Source organism: Bufo gargarizans, chromosome 2 (assembly GCF_014858855.1).
Source record: "Bufo gargarizans isolate SCDJY-AF-19 chromosome 2, ASM1485885v1, whole genome shotgun sequence".
NCBI classification, from domain to species: Eukaryota; Metazoa; Chordata; class Amphibia; order Anura; family Bufonidae; genus Bufo; species Bufo gargarizans.
The window spans coordinates 412,544,607-412,568,841 of NC_058081.1; the positions used below are offsets into that span (position 1 = coordinate 412,544,607).

The 24,235-nt window shown below is 40.7% G+C and overlaps 1 protein-coding gene across 3 annotated transcripts in view; it reads left to right on the plus strand.

Annotated features, from left to right (window-relative positions):
• Positions 1-24,235, plus strand: part of DOCK2 (dedicator of cytokinesis 2) — a 1,177,826-nt gene that overhangs the window by 388,000 nt on the left and 765,591 nt on the right. For 2 of the 3 annotated variants that reach the window (XM_044280877.1, XM_044280878.1), the window contains exon 22: positions 21,178-21,312. The exons of the other annotated variant lie outside the window; for it this stretch is intronic. In XM_044280877.1, the coding sequence (XP_044136812.1) occupies positions 21,178-21,312 (135 nt within the window). The remainder of the gene's footprint in view (positions 1-21,177; positions 21,313-24,235) is intronic. 3 annotated transcript variants of the gene reach the window in all.

Sequence of the window (24,235 nt, forward strand, 5' to 3'; positions counted from 1 at the left end):
TTTTAAAAAATAAATAAAGGTTCAAGTAAAAAAACACCCCTTTCCCCAGATTTCATGATAAAAAAATAGAAAAAAAGGAAAACAAACATATTAGGTATCACCATGTCCTTAATGACCGGCTATATAAATAAATCACATGATCCACCCCTTCCGATAAACACCATGAAAAAAAAAAATAAGTAAAAAAAAAGCTATTTTTGTTACCTTTCAAATATGCTATTATTGTGTTAAAGTGAAATAAATAATATAAAGTATACATATTAGGTATCTCCGCGTCCGTAACAACCAGCTCTATAATAAAAATCACATGACCTGACCCCTCAGGTGAACACCGTGAAAAAAAATAAAGTGTAAAAAAAGCCATTTTGTCACCTTACATCACAAAAAGAACATTTTTGGGTTTCAAAAATGCTATTATTGTGTAAAACTTAAATAAATAAGTGAACGTTGTAAAAAATAAAAATAAAAACTGCCAAAATTAACAATTTTTTGGTCACCTTGCCCCATAAAGTGTAATAATGAATGATCAAAAAATCATATGTAACCAAAAATTGTACCAATAAAACTGGAACCTTATCCCCTAGTTTCCTAAATGGGGTCACTTTTTGGGCGTTTCTACTGTAAGAGTGCATCAGGGGGACTTCAAAAGGGACATGGCATCTAAAAACCAGTCCAGCAAAATCTGCATTTCAAAAGCCATATGGCGTTCCTTTTCTTCTGCACCCTGCTGTGTGCCCTTAAATCAGTTTACGACCAAATGTGGGGTGTATCTGTAAACCACACAATCAGGGTAATAAATATTGAGGTTTGTTTGGCTGTTAACCCTTGAATGAATTAACCACTTCAAGCCCGCTAGCTCAAACCCCCTTCATGACCAGGCCACTTTTTACACTTCTGCACTACACTACTTTCACCGTTTATCACTCGGTCATGCAACTTACCACCCAAATGAATTTTACCTCCTTTTCTTCTCACTAATAGAGCTTTCATTTGGTGGTATTTTATTGCTGCTGACATTTTAACTTTTTTTGTTATTAATCAAAATGTAACGATTTTTTGCCAAAAAATGACATTTTTAACTTTCAGCTGTAAAATTTTGCAAAAAAAACGACATCCATATATACATTTTTCGCTAAATTTATTGTTCTACATGTCTTTGATTTAAAAAAAATGTTTGGGCAAAAAAAAATGGTTTGGGTAAAAGTTATAGCGTTTACAAACTATGGTACAAAAATGTGAATTTCCGCTTTTTGAAGCAGCTCTGACTTTCTGAGCACCTGTCATGTTTCCTGAGGTTCTACAATGCCCAAACAGTAGAAAAACCCCACAAATGACCCCATTTCGGAAAGTAGACACCCTAAGGTATTCGCTGATGGGCATAGTGAGTTCATAGAACTTTTTATTTTTTGTCACAAGTTAGCGGAAAATGATGATTATTATATATATTTTTTTTTTTTCTTACAAAGTCTCATATTCCACTAACTTGCGACAAAAAATAAAAAATTCTAGGAACTCGCCATGCCCCTCAAAGAATACCTTGGGGTGTCTTCTTTCCAAAATGGGGTCACTTGTGGCGTAGTTATACTGCCCTGGCAATTTAGGGGCCCATATGTGTGAGAAGTACTTTGCAATCAAAATCTGTAAAAAATGACCGGTGAAATCCGAAAGGTGCACTTTGGAATGTGGGTCCCTTTGCCCACCTAGGCTGCAAAAAAGTGTCACACATCTGGTATCGCCGTACTCAGTAGAAGTTGGGGAATGTGTTTTGGGGTGTCATTTTACATATACCCATGCTGGGTGAGAGAAATATCTTGGCAAAAGACAACTTTTCCCTTTTTTTTTTATACAAAGTTGGCATTTGACCAAGATATTTTTCTCACCCAGCATGGGTATATGTAAAATGACACCCCAAAACACATTCCCCAACTTCTCCTGAGTACGGCGATACCAGATGTGTGACACTTTTTTGCTGCCAAGGTGGGCAAAGGGGCACATATTCCAAAGTGCACCTTTCGGATTTCGCAGGCCATTTTTTACACATTTTGATTGCAAAGTACTTCTCACACATATGGGCCCCTAAATTGCCAGGGCAGTATAACTACCCCACAAGTGACCCCATTTTGGAAAGAAGACACCCCAAGGTATTCCGTGAGGGGCACGGCGAGTTCCTAGAATTTTTTATTTTTTGTCACAAGTTAGCGGAAAATGATGATTTTTTTTTTCTCTTTTTTCCTTACAAAGTCTCATATTCCAGTAACTTGTGACAAAAAATTAAAAATTCTAGGAACTCGCCATGCCCCCTTACGGAATACCTTGGGGTGTCTTCTTTCCAAAATGGGGTCACCTGTGGCGTAGTTATACTGCCCTGGCAATTTAGGGGTCCATATGTGTGAGAAGTAGTTTGCAATCAAAATCTGTAAAAAATTACCGGTGAAATCCGAAAGGTGCACTTTGGAATGTGTGTCCCTTTGCCCACCTTGGCTGCAAAAAAGTGTGACACATCTGGTATCGCCGTACTCAGGAGAAGTTGGGGAATGTGTTTTGGGGTGTCATTTTACATATACCCATGCTGGGTGAGAGAAATATCTTGACAAAAGACAACTTTTCCCATTTTTTTATACAAAGTTGGCATTTGACCAAGATATTTCTCTCACCCAGCATGGGTATATGTAAAATGACACCCCAAAACACATTACCCAACTTCTCCTGAGTACGGCGATACCAGATGTGTGACACTTTTTTGCAGCCTAGATGCGCAAAGGTGCCCAAATTCCTTTTAGGAGGGCATTTTTAGACATTTGGATCCCAGACTTCTTCTCACGCTTTAGGGCCCCTAAAAAGCCAGGGCAGTATAAATACACCACATGTGACCCCACTTTGGAAAGAAGACACCCCAAGGTATTCAATGAGGGGCCTGGCAAGTTCATAGAATTTTTATTTTTTTTGGCATAAGTTAGCGGAAATTGATTTTTTTTTTTTGTTTTTTCTCACAAAGTCTCACTTTCCGCTAACTTAGGACAAAAATGTAAATCTTTCATGGACTCAATATGCCCCTCAGCAAATACCTTGGGGTGTCTTCTTTCCAAAATGGGGTCAGTTGTGGGGTGTTTGTACTGCCCTGGCATTTGATGGTCTCCGCAATCATTACATGTATGGCCAGCATTAGGAGTTTCTGCTATTCTCCTTATATTGAGCATACAGGTAATGAGATTATTTTTTCCGTTCAGCCTCTGGGCTGAAAGAAAAAAATGAACGGCACAGATTTCTTCATTCGCATCGATCAATGTGGATGAAAAAATCTCTGCCAAAAAAAAAAAAAGGAGGGGAAAGGCGTCTGCCAGGACATAGGAGCTCCGCCCAACATCCATACCCACTTAGCTCGTATGCCCTGGCAAACCAGATTTCTCCATTCACATCAATCGATGTGGATGAATAAATCATTGCCGGGATTTTTTATTTATTTTTTTACATACAAAGTGTTTGCCAAAGCATAGGAACGCCGCCTCCTCCTCAGCTCGTATGCCTCGGCAAACGTATCTGTTACTGCAGAGGAGAAATCTCGTCTTGCAGCGCCGCATACACCGACTTGCGTGTAATCTGACAGCAGCGCAATGCTTCTGTCAGAATGCACATCAGTGCTAACGAGCCGTTGGGGGAAGCCCGCGCAACTAGTTCGCGCGGTACCACAGGCGCCAATCCGTTCTAGAAACAAATGCCTAAAGAGGGCTACACTTGTGTAAATAAGGGTGACACCAAGTCCCAAACTGTCTTCCCACTGCTCCCCAGGTAGTCAGGGCAACCGACCAGCTCCAGGGTCTGATCTTTTCCCTCATAGATCCGAAATTTGTGGGTATAGCCTGTGGCCCTTTCACAGAGCTTATACAATTTGACCCCATACCGGGCGCGCTTGCTTGGGATGTATTGTTTGAAGCCAAGGAGCCCGGTAAAATGTATCAGGGACTCGTCTACGCAGATGTTTTGCTCTGGGGTATACAAATCTGCAAATTTCAGGTTGAAATGGTCTATGAGGGGCCGAATTTTGTGGAGCCGGTCAAAAGCAGGGTTGCCTCTGGGACGGGAGGCGGTGTTGTCGCTAAAGTGGTGCAGGAAACGCAGGATGGCCTCAAAACGTGCCCTGGACATAGCAGCAGAGAACATGGGCATGTGATGAATTGGGTTCGTGGACCAATATGACCGCAATTCATGCTTTTTAGTTAGACCCATGTTGAGGAGGAGGCCCAGAAAAGTTTTAATTTTGGAAACTTGGACTGGTTTCCACCGGAAAGGCTGGGCATAATAGCTTCCCGGGTTGGCGGTTATAAATTGTGTGGCATACCTATTTGTTTCGGCCACAACTATGTCTAAGAGCTCCGCAGTCAAGAACAGCTCAAAAAATCCCAGAACCAATCTGAGCTGTCTCAACCCGAACTCCAGACTGGGCAGTGAAAGGGAAAACTACAGGTGCGGCTGAAGTTGGGGACTGCCAATCAGGGTTTGCCAGCACCTCAGGGATTCTAGGGGCTCTACGGGCACGTCTTTGCGGTGGCTGCCACGGGGTCACTACTGCTCGTGCCACCGTACCAGCTTCAACTGCCCTTCTGGTGCTCGCCACTTCACCAGGTTGTACGGCAGTGCTGGTACTAGGTCCAGGGAGGGCTGCGCTGCTGGTGTATGCCTCACCACGTAATCCGACAGCAGCAGCCCCACTCTGCTGTTCTTGAAGCGGATCCTGCACAACCTGTGGTCTAGCGACACGGGGCCGGGTACGCCTGGTGCTATCAGGGACCTCAGCCTCCTCGTCCGAACTTTGGGTCAGAGAGCCACTGCTTTCTACAGGTTCGTATTCTGACCCGCTAGATTCATCAGATGAGGGTTCCCATTCCTCATCCGACTGGGTCAGAAGCCTGTAGGCCTCTTCAGAAGAATACCCCCTGTTTGACATGTGGGCAACTAAATTTAGGGGTATTCCCTGAGACTACCCAAGAAAAAAAAGCAAGCCTGTCTTACAAAGGGGAGGCTAGCGAAGTACCGGAGGACGCTGCGGTTGATAAAAAATATCAAAACTGATTTTTTTTATCGCCGCAGTGCATGTAAAGTAAATGTGCAGCGATAAAAAAATAAATTTTTTGTCACTGCGGTGGGGCGGGTGTGGGCAAACGCACGTGTGGGCGACCGATCAGGTCTGATCGGGCAAACACTGCGTTTTGGGTGGAGGGAGAACTAAAGTGACACTAATACTATTATAGATCTGACCGTGATCAGTTTTGCTCACTTCCAGATACTATAAAAGTACAAATGCTGATTAGCGATACGCTAATCAGCGAATAACGGAGTTCGGTGGGCTGGGCGCTAACTGATCCCTAAACTACCTAACCAAGGGGCCTAAACTATACCTAAAACCTAACAGTCAATACCAGTGAAAAAAAAAAGTGACAGTTTGCACTGATCACTTTTTTCCTTTCACTAGTGATTGACAGGGGCGATCAAAGGGGTGATCAAAGGGTTAATTGGGGTTCAGGGGGGTGATCTGGGGCTAAGTGTGTAGTGTTGGTGTACTCACTGTGTAGCCTGCTCCTCTGCTGGATCCAACCGACGAAAAGAACCAGCAGAGGAGCAGGCAGCCATATAACAGATCATATTTACTAATATGATCTGCTATCTGGCACTCTGATTGTATTTTTTAAAAATCATCAGCTTGCCAGCCACGATCATTGGCTGGCAAGCTGATGACGAATTATTCCTCGACGAAATGCCGGCCCGAACTGCGCATGCGCGGGCCGGCAAAGCGCGTCATCTCGCGTCTCGCGAGATGACGCGTATATGCATCAGTCTGCGCAGCGATGCCGCCTCCGGACCGCACATCTGCGTTAGGCGGTCTGGAGGCGGTTAAAATGGAAAATCTGCTAAAAAAGTGAAATTTTGAAATTTCAGCTCAATTTTCCTTTAATTCTTGTGGAACACCTAAAGGGTTAACAAAGTTTGCAAAATCAGTTTTGAGTAACTTGAAGGGTGTAGTTTTTATATTTACGGGTGGTTTCTAATATGTAAGCCTCACAAAGTAACTTCAGACCGGAAATGGTCCTTAAAAAGTGGGTTTTGCAAATTTTCTTAAAAATTGTAAGAATTGCTTCTAAACTTCTAAGCCTTCTAACGTCCTAAAAAATAAAATGATGTTTACAAAATGATGTCAACATAAAGTAGACATATGGGGAATGTTAAGTAATAAATATTTTATGAGGCATCACTTCTGTTTTAAAAGCAGAGAAATTGAAATTTAGAAAATTGCTAATTTTAATTTTTTTAGCAAATTTGGGATTTTTTTCATAAATAAAGGTGAAATATATTGACTCAAATTTATGACTATCATGAAGTACAATGTGTCACGAGAAAACAATCTCAGAATTGGATAAATAAAAGTGTTCTAAAGCTATTACCACATAAATTGACACATGTCAGATTTTTAAAAAATGACCTGGGCAGAAGGGAGAAAACTGGCCCGGGGTAGAAGGGGTTAAAACACAGCTAGCAAACAGTGTCATATACACATGAGAAAGACAGAAAAAAATTTAATAAAGGGGAGAGAAAGAAAAGGGAGAGGGAGATGTAAGGTGGCAGATAGAGGTTAAGGCTGAAGTGGGAAATATGTCAAGGACGAGGTGTCCCAAGGGGACCAAGTTTTTGTATAAAGTGAGTTTTTTTTTAAGGGTTTTAATTATAGATGAGTGAATCGAAGCTGATGAAGTGGAATTCATTCCGAATTTCAGGAAAAATTTGATTCACACTGAAGCCGAATTGCTTTGCTCTTCGTGGTAACAAATTGAATTTTTTCCTAAAATGGCTGCTGCACGTGTGAGGATATAGAGAAAGGAACTCTGGGAAGACGAGATCACCCATAATGCCATGCATGCAGCCAGTCAACTCTGTCATGTCACAGCCCTATAAATGGCGGCAGCCATCTCAGATTCAGCCATTTACCAGTGTACTTAGTGCGGGGAGAGACTTGTCTGCAGGGGCTAGGGACAGTGATAGGAAAGAATTGTGGTGAAAAAATGATTTATAAGTGCAGGGAAAGGATAGGGAGGAATCGTTTCACAGCATTTGTGTAGAACAGGGTTCTGTAGGGGAGATTACTGACTAGGTAATAGGAACAATCCTGTTATCCCTTGCTGCACTGACTGGGGATCCAAATTGCCATTATACAGCTCTGTCATTCCAGCAAACCGTTCTTGTTATTGCGGTGCAAGTGATGTTTGATACAGCTATTAACAGAGTTTATTACAAGGAAATATTTCTACTTTATGTCTTATTTGTTCTTGTGCGGTGCAGTTATATGTTAAGCCCTTTTTGCCGTGTATTAGTGGCAATATAAAAATATATTCGCTGTCCAGCATTGCACTTATCTGTTGAAAAGCCTTTTCTGTTGTGTAAAAATAGAAAAAAATGTAGGGCCTAATTGCCCTTGTGCGGTGCAGTGATATATTCTACTGCCCTGTTTGCGGTGTATTAGTGGCGAAATTAAAATATATTCGCCATCCAGCGTTGCACTTATCTAGTGAAAAGTCTCTTGTGTAGTGTAAAAGTAGTAAAAAATTAGGCACTAATTGCCGTTCAGCAGAGCAGTTATATGTGGTGAAGCCCTTTTTGCGGTATGGACCGAGTTAAGTAGTAACATAGTACATAAGGCCGAAAAAAGACATTTGTCCATCCAGTTCGGCCTGTTATCCTGCAAGTTGATCCAGAGGAAGGCAAAAAAAAAACAAAAAAAACCCCAGTGAGGTAGAAGCCAATTTTCTCCACTTTAGGGGAATATAAAATTCCTTCCCGACTCCAATCAGGCAATCAGAATAACTCCCTGGATCAACGACCCCTCTCTAGTAGCTATAGCCTGTAATATTATTAAGCTCCAGAAATACGTCCAGGCCCCTCTTGAATTCCTTTATTGTACTCACCATCACCACCTCCTCAGGCAGAGAGTTCCATATTCTCACTGCTCTTACCGTAAAGAATCCTTTTCTATGTTTGTGTACAAACCTTCTTTCCTCCAGACGCAGAGGATGTCCCCTCGTCACAGTCACAGTCCTGGGGATAAATAGCTGATGGGATAGATCTCTGTACTGACCCCTGATATATTTATACATATTAATTAGATCTCCCCTCAGTCGTCTTTTTTCTAAAGTGAATAACCCTAATGTTGATAATCTTTCAGGGTACTGTAGTTGCCCCATTCCAGTTATTACTTTAGATGCCATCCTCTGGACCTTCTCCAGCTCTGCTATGTCTGCCTTGTTTACAGGAGCCCAGAACTGTACACAGTACTCCATGTGTGGTCTGACTAGCGATTTGTAAAGTGGTAGGACTATGTTCTTATCACGGGAATCTATGCCCCTTCTGATGCAACCCATTATCTTGTTGGCCTTGGCAGCAGCTGCCTGACACTGGTTTTTGCAGCTTAGTTTGCTGTTTATTAAAATTCCTAGATCCTTTTCCATGTCAGTGTTACCGAGTGTTTTAGTAAAAAAATTCTGAGAAAAGCTCGTTGGAAGAACGAGTAAAAAGTTTTCAAGAAATCTACAGTACGTCCAGTTGCCTTGATTTATTCTTTACAGATATACCATGACCTGGATAAATGAGAACCTTCACAGACTTAAACAAAAGAATGCACACATGGCTCAAACATCTGGTTTGCGGCCATCTTGTGGACAAAAATGTGTACTACGCAAAAAATGTGTACTACAGAATGTTCACACCACACACACCTCTCACAAATCCCTCCTTTTGCAGGAAATAGACCAAAGGTGAACAGGCAAAGGGAGGTACTGTCCAACGCCCTAAACAGCTCAAATCTGGACTTTCCTTATTGCTTCACCAGGTCCCCTCAACTCCCTTTCGGGTTTGCCTTCACTTTGTCCTATTTACCCCGCAACCATCAGCAAGGTTTTATTTACTTCAGGATGTAATAATCTTTGTCTTTGACAGGGGCACAGCACATATATATAGTGTGGGCATGTATGTATTAAACATTTTTAAAAACTATTTTACTAAAATGGAGAACTATATAACAGCCTGTTAAAACCAAATTCTAATAACATTGTAGTTGCTGAATCAGTTCCCAAAAAAATATTCTGGCCATGATGTGATTAATTTAAGAAGTTTTCCCATAAGTTCATTTGATAAAGTACATCAGTTTCTTCAGCTCCTTGGTGATCCTTCCATCAGGAGCAGTGTTGTCTGGAATGTAGATGCAGCAGTTCCTGTAGACCCCTCCTTTTTCTGCTGTCAAGGACCAGTCGGTTCTGTTATTACTGGAAAAGAGCTCAGTTGTTCCACCATTCCCTTCACAGCATCACAGATGTAATTTACAAATTTCTGTTTTTGACAATAGAGATGTTAATCCAATCTACATGTTTATTTTTATTTTTATACTACTAATCGTGGGAATTAATTACTCGAATCCTGCAGCTATCTGACTTTTAGCTTTACATTCATCAAACTCTTCTACAGACTCCTATGGCATCCATGTATACACTTGAGTCAAAGGATGTAGGGAGTGACCAGACATTGTTTTTGCCTAATGATTTGATCTCACTCAGGAGGTGAGAATAGAACAAATGGCATTAGTACTTGGTCAGGACTTGATCAGGGTACATTGGCCACTTCATTCTACCTGCATCCCGGGTCGGAGTTTCAAATCTCCACACAATCACTAGATATCTGCATTTTGATACACCAACTGTCAGAGTAAACGTTAGAGTCACTACTCATCTCATTCAGCTGAATTATGTAAGAACAATATTCTGGAGGGAAAACACCAAAGGGCTTTCCTGTATAAATCCTGTCTCTAAGGGCAGTTTGTCATATTTTTAAATTGGCCAAATATTTAATGCCAACTATAGGTAAGGATGTAGGAGCCACAGATGAACTTTGAGGGTTTTCCCTTACCAACATTCTAAATTTGCCTAGGGGATCTTTGAAACTTACACATGCTCCTAACACATATATTCCCAAATCCTGTTGGATAGGATTTCTAATGGACAGGAACCGAGGATTACACTCATTATGTTAACAACTGTTTGGTGGTGTTCCCTTCAAGACAGTCATCCATTGCAACAAACCTTCACCTTACTGACTCTAGAGGTAGTTTCCACTGGTTTATATTCCCAATACTTCAGACTAGTACTCCATTCTGTTAATCTCCAATATCCACAGTTGGTATGGTCATATCTAAACACAATTACCATAGACTGGGTCAGTTCCAGTCACACAAATGTACTTATCAGACCAAAACCTATCATGTCCTATCTGTCATCTGTCTTACAGTCCACTGTACTGCAAAAGTCAACTTAGTTGTTCCTGACTCATCTTGATAATTTAATACTGATGGAATTGGATTTGACTGTGATTTCCTTCTGTGCAATATAGAATAAACAATAAGGCATGAAACAACATTATGGCTCTTATAGTCCTGGCACTTGATTGCAACATGACACGTAGACCCAATCAGGCACTTCTTTCGATTCGACAGCAGTGGCGGCGGTTATCAGGACTTGATGTAGATCTTCAAACCGTAACTCTAGGACTGTCTGCACATCTCTCGTTTCATCACTACCCAATCTCCTGATTGTAAAGAATGAATCGCTTCTATACAGTCTGGATTCTAGGAAACAACTAAAACTTGGAAATACACAATAATTTTTGAAAACTACTATGCTGCATCTGTAACTATTAGGGAAATAGAGACCCAATACAGGGGCATTCCCAAAGAGTACTTCATAAGGACTTTGGCGTATCTTGTGGTGTATCTTATTGTTTATTTTTGGAAACGCCAAATGGAAAAGGATTTAGGAAAACTAGAAGAAATGTCAGAACTCTGGCAACTGAAATTTAATGTGGATAAGTGCAAGATAATGCACCTGGGGCGTAAAAACCCAAGGGCAGAATATAGAATATTTGACACAGTCCTGACCTCAGTATCTGAGGAAAGGGATTTAGGAGTAATTATTTCAGAAGACTTAAAGGTGGGAAGACAATGTAATAAAGCAGCACGAAATGCCAGCAGAATGCTTGGATGTATAGGGAGAGGTATAAGCAGTAGAAAGAGTGAAGTGCTTATGCCGCTGTACAGATCACTGGTGAGACCTCACTTGGAGTATTGTGCGCAGTACTGGAGGCCATATCTCCAGAAGGATATAGATACTCTAGAGAGAGTTCAGAGAAGAGCTACTAAACTGGTCCATGGATTGCAGGATAAAACTTACCAGGAAAGGTTAAAAGACCTTAATATGTATAGCTTGGAAGAAAGAAGAGACCGAGGGGATATGATAGAAACTTTTAAATACATAAAGGGAATCAACTCGGTAAAGGAGGAGAGCATATTTAAAAGAAGAAAAACTACCACAAGAGGACACAGTTTTAAATTAGAGGGGCAAAGGTTTAAAAGTAATATAAGGAAGTATTACTTTACTGAGAGAGTAGTGGATGCATGGAATAGCCTTCCTGCAGAAGTGGTAGCGGCAAATACAGTGAAGGAGTTTAAGCATGCATGGGATAGGCATAAGGCTATCCTTCATATAAGATAGGGCCAGGGAGTATTCATAGGATTCAGATATATTGGGCAGACTAGATGGGCCAAATGGTTCTTATCTGCCGACACATTCTATGTTTCTATGTTTCTATGTGTACCAGATGGGAAAAAAGCCCTAGGGGTAGGTACTCTCAACTCAGTCAGTATCTTTTAGCTGTAGCCTTTGCTATAGGCCAAATCTCCATATATCCTGGAAAGAGATCAATACAGACACAGACATATCCACACTGTTCCACCTTTGTTCTAAATGTAGTCAATCCGCAGTCTCTGAAATTGGTAAGATGACCTTGTCATATGCCTTCCTGGAACTCCCATAGTTCTCCCATCATTATTACAGCATTCACCTTCAACTAACCTAGTGGTAGCATTGTTAAACCCAGGAGCGATCCACCACAGAACCCAATCACACCATTTCTCTCTTGATTTGCCCATGTTCTAAATCCATCCTCCTTAGGTAGAGTGCCCTCTGTAGGAAGAGTTTCTTACCAACTCTCCAGAATCCGTTCTCAAACATCACTTGTATCTTTGTCCCTTGATGTTTCCTTTCAGCCTCTGTAACCTGTATCTGAAAAAGACAAACTTTTTGGAAGTCTACTGGCCCTAAGCCATCCTGTATCACACAGACTTCCACTTAGCGTAGACTTCAGGTAATAGTTTAGCCTTTACCTTTTCAGGCAGCACCAGGGCATCAAACATCTTTCATACACTCAGCATTCATTATTGATGGACTTACCCATAGATCAAACAAAATCTCTTTTTCACCGGATTAGACCATAATAATGAGTGATACCGAAGGTATACCTGGACTAATATTGATGTTAGCAGTCTTACCCTCAACCATCTTACAAACCTCAGTGAGTGTCTTCAGCTCTGTATCCTGCACTAACATTGCTGGAGAGAGTGGTTCTTTCTTGACAACATCTGATTAAGTAGAAACAGCATATCCTGTCTGAGATGATCCATCTTCCAAGAACCTGAAATGATCTATCAGAAACTCAAAAATGTGGTTATTAATTGGAGACAGTAAATTTCAATTTGAATTTTTTATTTTATTTACTACTCCCAGAAATCACTTTTTATTTACAGAGATGGGAAAGCACTATTACTCCCAGAAAGCACTACTACTCCCCCCCTCCAGATGCAGCAGAGTAGTTGGATCTAATTTTGTACACCCTTAAGACGGTGATTAATTGGTGAGAGGAGTAGGAATTGCATTACTATCTACTCCTACACATGTGATACTACCCTTAGCCATGAGAGATCATGGGATATGTTTGCTATGAGTCAATGGAAATAGATCCTAAGGATTGAATAGATAATAGGGATCCAGAATTTGATTGTGGGTTGTTAATTCCCTATGGGTGTTGCCCTTGAAAGACTGAACATTTGTAGCTCCTCCCACGGGCGAGGAAGTGGGCAAGTACATAAAAACCAACCAACTTTTCTGGAGTCTAGTGAAAGCATTCTCAACACTCTGTCCTGATTCATATTCAGACAATGTGACTGACTGATGACCTAAATGCTTCCTCCCAGACTCAATGATCTTCACTATGCATTAAAACCCCAGATCTACATTGGACTAAATTTTTCAAATTTCACTAATAATATGAGAAAACTCTCCATATTTTAACTTATTTTCTACAAAGCAGCATAAGTAAGTTCTCTGAATTGGAAATTCTATTAATCATAGCAAAATTGATGTTACTACTGGGTGTGGTAGATGTCATACATCATACAATGATGCAGATATCCCTAAACTTTTCTCTTACTGCAACCCAAATATGTCTGAATAAGGACTAAGAATGGGAGCAAACTTAGATTGATAGGATTGGACACTTCCAATTGATATCATGGAGCAATCACTGCGGGCACATTTTAAACCTGTGGAACATACAATTTTGAAAGGTTATTTGCAAACATCTATAGATAAAACACATGTTAGTATCTTCACAGTCTGCAGATGTATTACCAATTACTAGCCCCCCTCCCCCCCAACCGCCATATGGAGGGGGGGTTGAATTCCTGAGGGGGGGTTTCAGTAAGAGCACAGGAGGGGGATGTGAAGGAAAGAGAAAAATACAGATGGGAGGGGTTCTTTTTGAGAGAACATTCCAGAGAGAAAACAGGAAAAGTTCTTGTGGAAATACATAATTACTTTTGGAAGTTACCGCAGATGTGGTGGGGAAGGGATGCCACATGTTTTTCTTTTTTTCTTTTGTTCCTCATAGGATTTAAAATTCTCCATCTTGTAATAAGAAATGCTCATCATTTCTCCAACTTACTTCAATTTCTCTCAGTCACTTCCATAGACAATTTCCACCATAACTCAGCTTGCACCAGCCTATTATTATCCTTCAACCAACTTCTCTTTTCCTTCAATATAATTTCCACAAACTTTTATTTAATCTTCCAGTTTCAGGAATACCAATTGCATGCATGAATGATTTTAACTTAGTTACTGAAACTTTTCCTTCTCTTTCTCTCATCAACTGAGCTGCTGTTAACAGCTCCTCACAAAGCCTTTAGATGCCATGATCATGCTTTCAAGCTTCTTACCAGCATAATCTGCGGCAAATGAGGATGCCTGTAATTGAATTCAATAAACTGGATCTCTCTGAAGAGACCCAGGGTATTGAAGCTGCAATTCTTATTTTGGACAGCAGGTGGCAGGCCAGCATAATAAATCAGCAATTCACATTTTACCATGCTCCTGTATTGTGTGGTAATACTGAAGGGAAAAAATTATATAGTCAGTCTTGCAGCCTCAAACACTACTACTACTAGCTACAAAACCATAAAAGAGTAAAAAAAATATAATAATAATATATATATATATATATATATATATATATATATTATATAAATATATATAAATTTTAATCACACCCGTTTCATAGAATAAAATAAAAATAAATAAATACATCAATACCAAAAATATAAACCTCATGGGCATCACCGCGCCTGAAAATGCCTTTACTATTAAAATCTAAAAATATTTTTCCAAAACGGAGAATGGCAAAAAAGGTCAAAATGGTCGATTTGCAATTTTTTCATCGCTTCCTGCAGAAGTGGTAGCTGCAGATACAGTGAAGGAGTTTAAGCATGCATGGGATAGGCATAAGGCCATCCTTCATATAAGATAGGGCCAAGGGCTATTCATAGTATTCAGTATATTGGGCAGACTAGATGGGCCAAATGTTTCTTATCTGCCGACACATTCTATGTTACTATGTTTTTATGCTTCTTTTACCAAAAAAAAATAAGTTATATGTGATTAAAAAGTCACATACACTCCAAAATATTGTCAATAAAAACCACAGATTGTCCTACAAAAAATGAGCCCCCACACTCTATAAAAATGAGTTTCTGTCTGTCTGTCTGTCTGCCTGTTCTTTATGCGCGCCCAAACGACTGGACCGATCTTCACCAAATTTGGCACACATATACATCAAGTGTCCTGAAAGGTTTTAGACCTTTTCATCTCTCCTGAAATATTAACAAAAAATGACCCTGCAAGTCTTTCTCTTCAAATCCCAACTGCCATAAACACAGTTTTACTCCAGGTTTCCATAAAAACCCAGCCATTTTTCTTTACTGCTTAAAGGAGTGGGCACAGTGGAGGTCACTGTTATTAAAGGGGCGGGCGTTATGAAGGTCTCTGTTAAAGGGGCGGGCATTATGAAAGTCACTGTTAAAGGGGCAGTCACTGTTAAAGGGGCAGTCACTGTTAAAGGGGCGGTTACTGTTAAAGGGGCAGTCGATCTGAAAGTCACTCTTAAAGGGTCTGTCATTGTGAAAGTCACTGTTAAAGGGGCAATCACTGTGAAAGTCACTGTTAAAGGGTCTGTCACTGTGAAAGTCACTGTTTAAGGGGCGATCACTGTTAAAGGGGCAGTCACTCTAAACGTCATTGTTAAAGGGGCGGTCACTGTTAAAGGGGAGGCCACTGTGAAAGTCAGTGTTAAAGAGGAGGTCACTGTGAAAGTCACTGTCAAAGGGGAGGTTGATGTGAAAATCACTGTTAAAGGGGCGGTCACTGGGAAAGTCACTGTTAAAGGGTTGGCCACTGTTAAAGGGGCCGTCACTGTGAAAGTCACTGTTAATGGAGCTGTCACTGTGAAAGTCACAGTAAAGGAGACGGGCACTGTGGAGGTCTCTGTTAAATGGGCGGCCACTGTGAAGGTCACTGTTAAAGGGATGACCACTGTTAAGGTCACTGTTAAAGGGGTGGTCAATGCTAAAGGGGCGGTCACTGTTAAAGGGGAGGCCACTGTGGATGTCAATGTTAAAGGTTCGGGCACTGTGAAAGTCATTGTTAAAGTGGTAGTCTTTGGGAAAGTCACTGTTAAAGGGGCGTTCACTGTTAAAGGGGCAGTCACTCTGAACATCACAGTTAAAGTCACTGGGCACTGTGGAGGTAACTGTTAACCTCTTAAGGACACAGGGCATACCCCCCCGTATCGGCGATCACTGCGGATTAACGCCTTCTATGCCGCTGACCACGGCATAGAAGGGGTTTGAGTGAGCCCATAGAGTCCCCGCGCTTCTGTGGCGGGGACTCGATATCTCAAAAGGAAGCCAGATGCCATGCAGAGGACCTGCCTTCTATAGGAAAAGTGTTTTTTTAATAAAATTAATAATGTAATAAAATTTATAAAGTAAAAAAAGAAAAAAAAAAACGTTCCCCTTATTTTATAATAAAAACAGAAAAAAAACACACATATTAGGTATCACACATATTAGGTATTGCTGCGTCCGTAATGACCGGCTCTATAAATATATCACATGATCCACCCTGTCTGATAAATAACATAAAAAAATAAAAATGGTGTAAAAAAAAGCCATTTTTGTCACCTTACATCACAAAAAGTGCAACACCAAGTGATCAAAAAGGCGTATGCCCCCCAAAATAGTACCAATCTAACCATCACCTCATCCCGCAAAAAATGAGCCTTTCTAAGACAATCGCCCAAAAAATAAAAAAACTATGGCTCAGAATAAACATACCGTAATTTTTTTTGTTTCGAAAATGAAATCATTGTGTAAAACTTACATAAATAAATAAAAAAGTAGACTTATTAGGTATCGCCACGTCCGTAATAACCTGCTTTATAAAAACATCACATGACCTAACCCCTCAGGTGAACACTGCAAAAAAAATTAAGTATAAATCGTGTAAAAAAGGCCTTTTTTTGTCACCTTACATCACAAAAAGTGTAATAGCAAGCGATCAAAAAGTCAAACGCACTACAAAATAGTACCATTCAAACCGTCATCTCATCCCGCAAAAATCATACCCTACACAAGATAGTCACCCAAAAAATAAAACTACGACACAAAATTTATATTTTTTTTCAAAAATGCTTAATTATGTAATACTAAAAACAAACAACCAAAAAAAGTAGTCATATTTCGTATTTTCACATCCGTGAGAACCTGCTCTATACAAATACCACATAATCTAACCTGTCAGATGAATGTTGTAAAAAAAATATAAAAAAGGTGCCAAAGCAGCTTTTTCTTGTTACCTTGCCTCAAAAAGTGTAACATAGAGCAACCAAAATCATATGCACCAACAGAACTGCCACCGTAACTTTTTGGGAGTTTTTACTCTAGGGTTCATCAGGGGGACTTAAAAATGGGACATGGTGTCAAAAAAAACAGTCTAGCAAAATCTGCCTTCCAAAAGCCGTATGGCGTTCCTTTCATTCAGTAAACTACAGAATAGGGGCCATAAATATTGAGTTTTGTTTGGCTGTTAACCCTTGCTTTGTAACTGGAAAATAATGTATTCAAATGGAAAATCTGCCAAAAAGTAAAATTTTGAAATGTTATCTCTATTTTCCATTAATTGAATACCTTGAGGGGTGTAGTTTGTAAAATGGGGTCATTTGTGGGTGGTGTCTATTATGTAAGCCTCACAAAGTGACTTCAGACCTGAACTGGTCCTGAAAAAGTGGGCTTTAGAAATTTTCCCAAAAATTTCAAGATTTGCTTTTAAACTTCTAAGCCTTGTAATGTCCCCAAAAAATAAAATGGCATTCACAAAATTATCCAAACATGAAGTAGACATATGGGGAATGTAAAGTAATAACTATTTTTGGAGGTATTACCATTTATTATAAAAGTAGAGAAATAGAAATTTGGAAATTTGCAAATTTCTCCAAATTTTTGGTAAATTTGGAATTTTTTCATAAAAAAAATGTTTACTCAATTTTACCACTGTCATGAAGTACAATATGTGACGAGAAAACAATCTCAGAATGGCCTAGTGATGATGAGCCCCCAAGGTGGTGGAGACGCCGCCAGGCGGAGCCAGGGCTCCCCCATGCCAGGAACCCTGTGTCCCACACTAATATGAGCAACCCTGGGGCTTGTACTTGTTTTTCGGCCCACCTGAGCCCCCAAATGGTGAATTTGTCTGGTGTAACCCAGAGGATTTTGAGCCTGTGATTCCTAGCTTTGTTGGCTAACCAGAAATCCCGATTCACACAGTCGGCTTCACTGAATATGATATATTTTTTTTTTTTCAGTGACCATCTGATAGTGGAGCAAACAAACTTGTTCTCCCAACAGTTCATTGCTTAACACCTGGGCTCCTTTTTGGCTAGGTCCGGTGGCTGGAACCTCGTGCTGCACATGGGCCTAGTAACAAAAAATAACATTGTCAGGCAGTACTGGAGTGGGGATGTTCATGACTGCATGGCCATGATACATTCCCATTTTGAGGCCATTTGGAAATGCCTGCATTATGCAGATAATGCAGCATGTCCCCCCCGAGGTGATCCCGCCTATGACCGCCTGTACAAAATCTGTCCGGTTATCGATCACTTCAAGGCCAAATTACGTCATAAAAGTACGTCAGGGAATACTTACAAGTTTCGTGTGTACAAGGGGCGGGAAACTTGTGTGGGACCTTATGCACCAACTGCTAGATAAGGGTTACCACCTGTACGTGGATAACTTTTATACTAGTATTCCCTTGTTCCAGTCCCTCGTCGCCAGATCCACGTCCACTTGTGGGATCGTGCGGAAAAATCAGCATGGCCTCCCTACCCACCCCCTCCAGGTACCTCCAGTGTGCTGTTATGGAGATAAAATGTCCCTGACCGTGCTTACTGGTCCACATATCCGTAGTAAGGTGCACCTGGCCACAGATGGCGTTGTGCAGTGCACACCTGATTTTGTCCCCCCCCTTAGTTGTGCAGGGAAGGGATCGCTCGTCTGGATAAGTAGTGGCGCCTGGGCACGATGTACTGTGGGACAGCCATCGCCATAAAGTATTTAAAACTCTCCGTCTCCACCAGACGGAATGACAGCATTTCAAAGGTCAGTAATTTAGTGTTTAATAGATGGAGAGCTGAACGCTTCCGTGGGACATTGTGGAGATGCTTGGTGACCCAGATGGTGGTGTTGCTGGCAGATCCTCTGTTTGCGGGGTGGCAGGTGGCACTGTCACTCCAGAGGTGGATGAAGAGGCCGAGACTGCAGCAGAAGAGGAAGCAGGAGGAGCCAAAGAGACCTTTCTTGGTTTTGGAGGTGTCTACTCCACTGCAGCTCATGCTTTGCACTTAAATGCCTGGACATGCAGGTTGTGCTCAGGTTCAGAACGTTTATGCCTCATTCCAGGCTCTGATTGCACAGCGTGCAAACCACTCGTGTCTTGTCGTCAGCACATTGTCTGAAGAACTACCACGCCAGGGAACTCCTTGGAGCTGGCTTTGATGTGCTCGGTACCTTGCTGTGGTGGACAGTAGCAGGCGTACTGTCTAGGTGACGGCCGCTCCGCTTTTGCACCCTGCTCCCTCTTCTGCTGTGCTGGTGGGTCTGTGCAACCACCGTCTCTTCCTCCGAACTACATAGGTCACTCGCATGATCTTGATTCCATGTGGGGTCGAGGACCTCATTATCCTCCACATCATCTTCCCCCTGCCCTCCTTGTCAGTGTGTACATTTTTGAAAGCCCCAGCTGTTGGCACCTGTGTTTCATCATCATCCAAGACATGCTGCAATGGTCCTCCCATGTACTTATCTTGAAACATAAGTGGTTGGGCATCGGTGCACTCAATCTCTTCCACTTCTGGGGCAGGGATAGTTGGATGGCCCTGGGAAACCCTGCTAACAGAGTCATCAAAAAGCAGAAGAGACTGCTGCATGACTTGGGGCTCAGACTGCTTGGCTGATTTGCAAGGGAGTGAGGTGAAAGACTAATGGACGTCGGCTGCAGGTGCCAACTCTGATCTCTCAGCAAGAGACTGGGTGGGAAGCAATGTGAAGGAACTGAAGGCACTGTCAGCAACCCAATCTACTATCGCCTGTACTTGTTCTGGCCTCACCATTCGTAGAGCCGCATTAGACCCGACCAAATACCGCTGTAGGTTCTGTCGCCTACTCACACCCGAGGACGGGGTTTCACTTGTGCGTGTAGCTGGCACAGATCGACCACGTTCTCTCCCTGCAACAGGAGCTCCACCAGCAGCACCACAACCTGGGCCACATCCCTTATTTGACGCTCTCCTCATATTTCTCAAATTTAGGATCTTGCCCTAAATGGGTGTTTAATTAATAGCAAAATAGAATGACAGTATGTAAAGGTTGGGTTGTATCTCAAACGTACAGATGCAGACTAGGCCGCAATTAAAGTTTTTTCCCCAAAAAGGGTGTTTTATTAATAGAAGAATATAACCACAGCATCTAAAGTGTGTATCTCACACGTACAGATCCAGACTAGGCCGCAATAAAAAAAAATTTGCCCAAAATTGTTGTTTTTCAAATAACTGAATAGAACCACAGTATCTAAAGTGTGTATCTCACAATGACATATGTAGCAAAGGCTGCAAAATGTATTTTTTTTACCCAAATAGATAAATAAATAAAATAGTGTATTTTTCCCAAAAAGGGTGTTTTTAAAACCCAAAGAAAATTATAGCTGTATTTCTAGCTTAAATTGCACACTGATTAATCCTGCAAAGGCACCAGATGTTGGATATTGCCCAAAATTGTTGTTTTTTCAAAGCCAGTTTATTATTGCAGTATTTCAAGCTTGGATTTGAATGTAACAAAAGCACAGATGCAGTGCTGGTGCGCTGAGCTTGCATAAAATGGCTGCTGCCGCCCATCTAACTATCAGACGGATACAAGTTATTTTTCTCTGACAATGGGCTCAGGGCAGGGTAAAAAGATTGTGCCCTGCACCCACACAACTAAATCTATGTGGATCGTGAGTTCAATCGGAGTTCTGATCACAGATTCTGTCCTATTCTCTCCCTCACAGCAGCAGCAGCATCCTCTCCCTACACTAAGCACAGCAGAGTGACGTGCAGCGCTACGTGACTCCAGCTTATATAGCGGCTGGGCCACATGCTGCACTGGCCAATCACAGCCTTGCCATTAGTAGGCATGTTGCCCTATTTTCTAACCCTGAACTATTCCTTTATTTAATTTATTTTAATACGTGTCATGTAAATGAGTTGCACATTTTTACAATTTTACATATAATAAATTATTCTATGAATGATTCAGAAATAATTTAATACTTTAAAATGTGTATGCAGCACACCAACTTAACAGTAATGTGGAAAATATTTTTTTGACAGGAAACTAATGAATGTTTTGAAGAAATATTTAGATATTTCCAGCAGGGGAGAGCAGTGTGAGCCAATTCTAAGGACTTTGAAAGCACTGGAATATGTGTTCAAGTTCATTGTGAGGTCGAGGACATTATTTTCACAGTAAGCATCTTTTTTTAAGTACTTTGTAATTGATTAGTACTGCTATACCACTGAGATGTGGTATTACTTGCTACAAGACTTGCAAAATGTATAGCTCTGTAATGATCTTTTTTACTCTAGAATGCTAATGGAGAACTAGAGGATTTAGACAAAGATTGTCACCATTTGTTGTAAAATTGTTTTATCTTGTAAATACTTCATGGGGTAATCAAGGATCATTTTCCAAACTTTTTGTGTCTAAACATCTGACAATCTCCTAGTGTCTTGTGTTTTCCTGTTGTATGTGTTATTGAAGTACTTTTGGCTATAAAGTTATGTGCTGCAATTGGGCTTTTATATTTAAAACAACAATCTAGTGAAAGTCATTTTATGGGGCTTTCACACACAAAAGATTTTGATACAGAAAATGTCTTCAACTGAAAATCATTTCCATTCTTGTGAATGGGGTTGTTTTGGTGAGAAGCACATGAATTTCTGCAAGCTCTTTTGAGATGAATGGAATTGATTTTCAGTTGCAGACGAAAGCAGAATGGGAGCTAAGTTGCAGTACTTATCCACTGTCACTACACAATGTACAGATCTCTTTGCCTCCAGCTCAGTGAACAGTATAGTTTCTGGGGCCACAGCAGCCCGAAACAGCTGATCGATAAGAGTTCCAGGTGTTAGACCCACTGGTCAATCTGGAACCATGCGTAAAAGATCTTGCCTCTGTTCTTCTATATAGCTTCCTTATTAGATGAATGCTAGTTTATGAATAAACTTACTCAAATTTGTGGATAACTTGAATAAGCAGGATTTGTGGAGCATATTTTGTACAGTGTTGTGGGAATATAATTAGTATGGTAAGGATGGTTTGCTAATACACTTTTTTTTTCAAAAACACCATGTTTTTTGTTAGCATATTTTTGAGAAAAATGCCATGGCCAGATGTTACATCTTGATCAACAGAAAATAATAAAACGCCCTATACACTGCATTTTTTGTCATGCTGTTTTTAAGAAGCAACTAGTGTCCCCATGACCAAGTAAACAGTATGTCAGCAATAGGCACCCTAAAATCTGTAGTATCAGGCTGCAATTTCACCCCAAAATCAAGGATAAATGAATGTACTTATATATAAACTAAATACACCCCAAAACTTGTTGTATGAGACCACAATTTCACTCCAATAACAGAATCAAGGATTACTGGAATTACTGATGTATCAAAGAATGCAAAAAACAAAAAAAAAAACTGTAGTATTACTTTCTGTAACCCAGTTAGTGCAGCACGTTATAATAGAATAGCCCCTATTACCCAGGCTTTACACACTCCTATTGGTTCCTGCTCTCTCCCTATAGTGTGGATAATGCCTCCCTATTCTTTCCCTACACTATGAATAATCTTTCCCTGAACTGCTCAATAGTAATTTTTTTGTGAATAAAGTATTTCCTATTCACTGTCCCTAATGCCTGTAACATCTCTCCCTGTACTAAGTTTACTTTAAAATGGCAGAGACCAGGCAGAAGGAGGCTTTTTATAGGGCTGTAACAACACAGGGGCTAGCTAGCTCCTGATTGGCTGGCTGCATGCATGGTATTGTAGGTGATCCCTCGTTCCCGGCCTCTGTGTAACATGTGCAGCAGCCATTTTAGAAAAAATGTTATTCGTTATAACGAAGAGCGAGGAAATTCGACTCCCGGATTAATGGATTTTTTTCTGAAATTTGGATCGAATTCCACTTTTTCAAATTCAATTTGCTCATCTCTACATATAATGTATATGGGATAGCAATGCATTATAAAAGTGATACTGCTAAATCTGCAGAAGTTAAGGCTCTTGGAATGCAGTGATAGAAATACTATTATTTTTGCATAAGACATGCGATTATTGTGTCAAAAATAAAAACAAATAAAACTGCTCAGCTAATGTAGTATACAGGCGATTGTTAATATGTCTCTTGGTTATTGTAAGCAAGATGGATGTTAGACTGGGATCCTGGGGTTATTTAAGAAGACCCTAAGTGGTGTCAATGCATATTATATAGGTATAGCCAAGTGATAAACTACAGATTCATATATACTATATTGGACAGTGGATAATCTGCTATACTGTACGGTAAGTTCAATATAGTGTACGTTATTACTTGTCAATATTTGGCCGCTGTGCTCTTTATACGTTTATAGTCCCAACCCCATAGTCCCAACCCCATACCACCCATAGTTTTATTAACCCCAGGCCCTCAGTGTTTTATGTGATACTCCTCCTTAGCTAAAAATATACCTCAAAATGCAAAGAAGAGTATTTTTACTCTGCTTGACAAAAAATGTAGTGTGTACCCAAAGACAGAACAGCATGCTGAATATGACAGATTCACATTATACTTATACAGTGGCAAAGAGTTACAGAGGCTAGGCTTTCTGTATCCCAGTTTGCTGCTCTCGCCATTAATTTAAAAGAAATTTGTACCTATAAATTATTTTGTCGAACGGTGTGTTGTCTTCCTGGCGCTCAAGTTCAACATATTGCAGATCAGGTTGATAGATTACTTGGAGGGGCTGGCGGAGATTCAGCAGTCATGGTCCATATTGGAACCAATGACAGAGTTAGAGGTAAGTGGAGCATCCTTAAAAATTATTTTAGGAATTTAGACCACAAGCTTAGGGCAAGGACCTCAAAGGTAGTGTTTTCCGAAATACTACCTGTACCACGAGCCACACAAGAAAGACAGCGGGAGATTAGGGAGGTTAAACCTTTCACCACACATTCCTGTTTTAATAGCTCCATGCATTTTCCACGTGCAAACAATTCTGGAGCATCTATTTTTATGTCTGTATGTTGTGCCATTCCTTTATTATTTGCATTATAAGTTATGAAGGAATTGCTATTAGCCTTCAGTAAGGGCACAGAGGGGAATTAACCAGTTGGGGGGGAGTGTACCAGC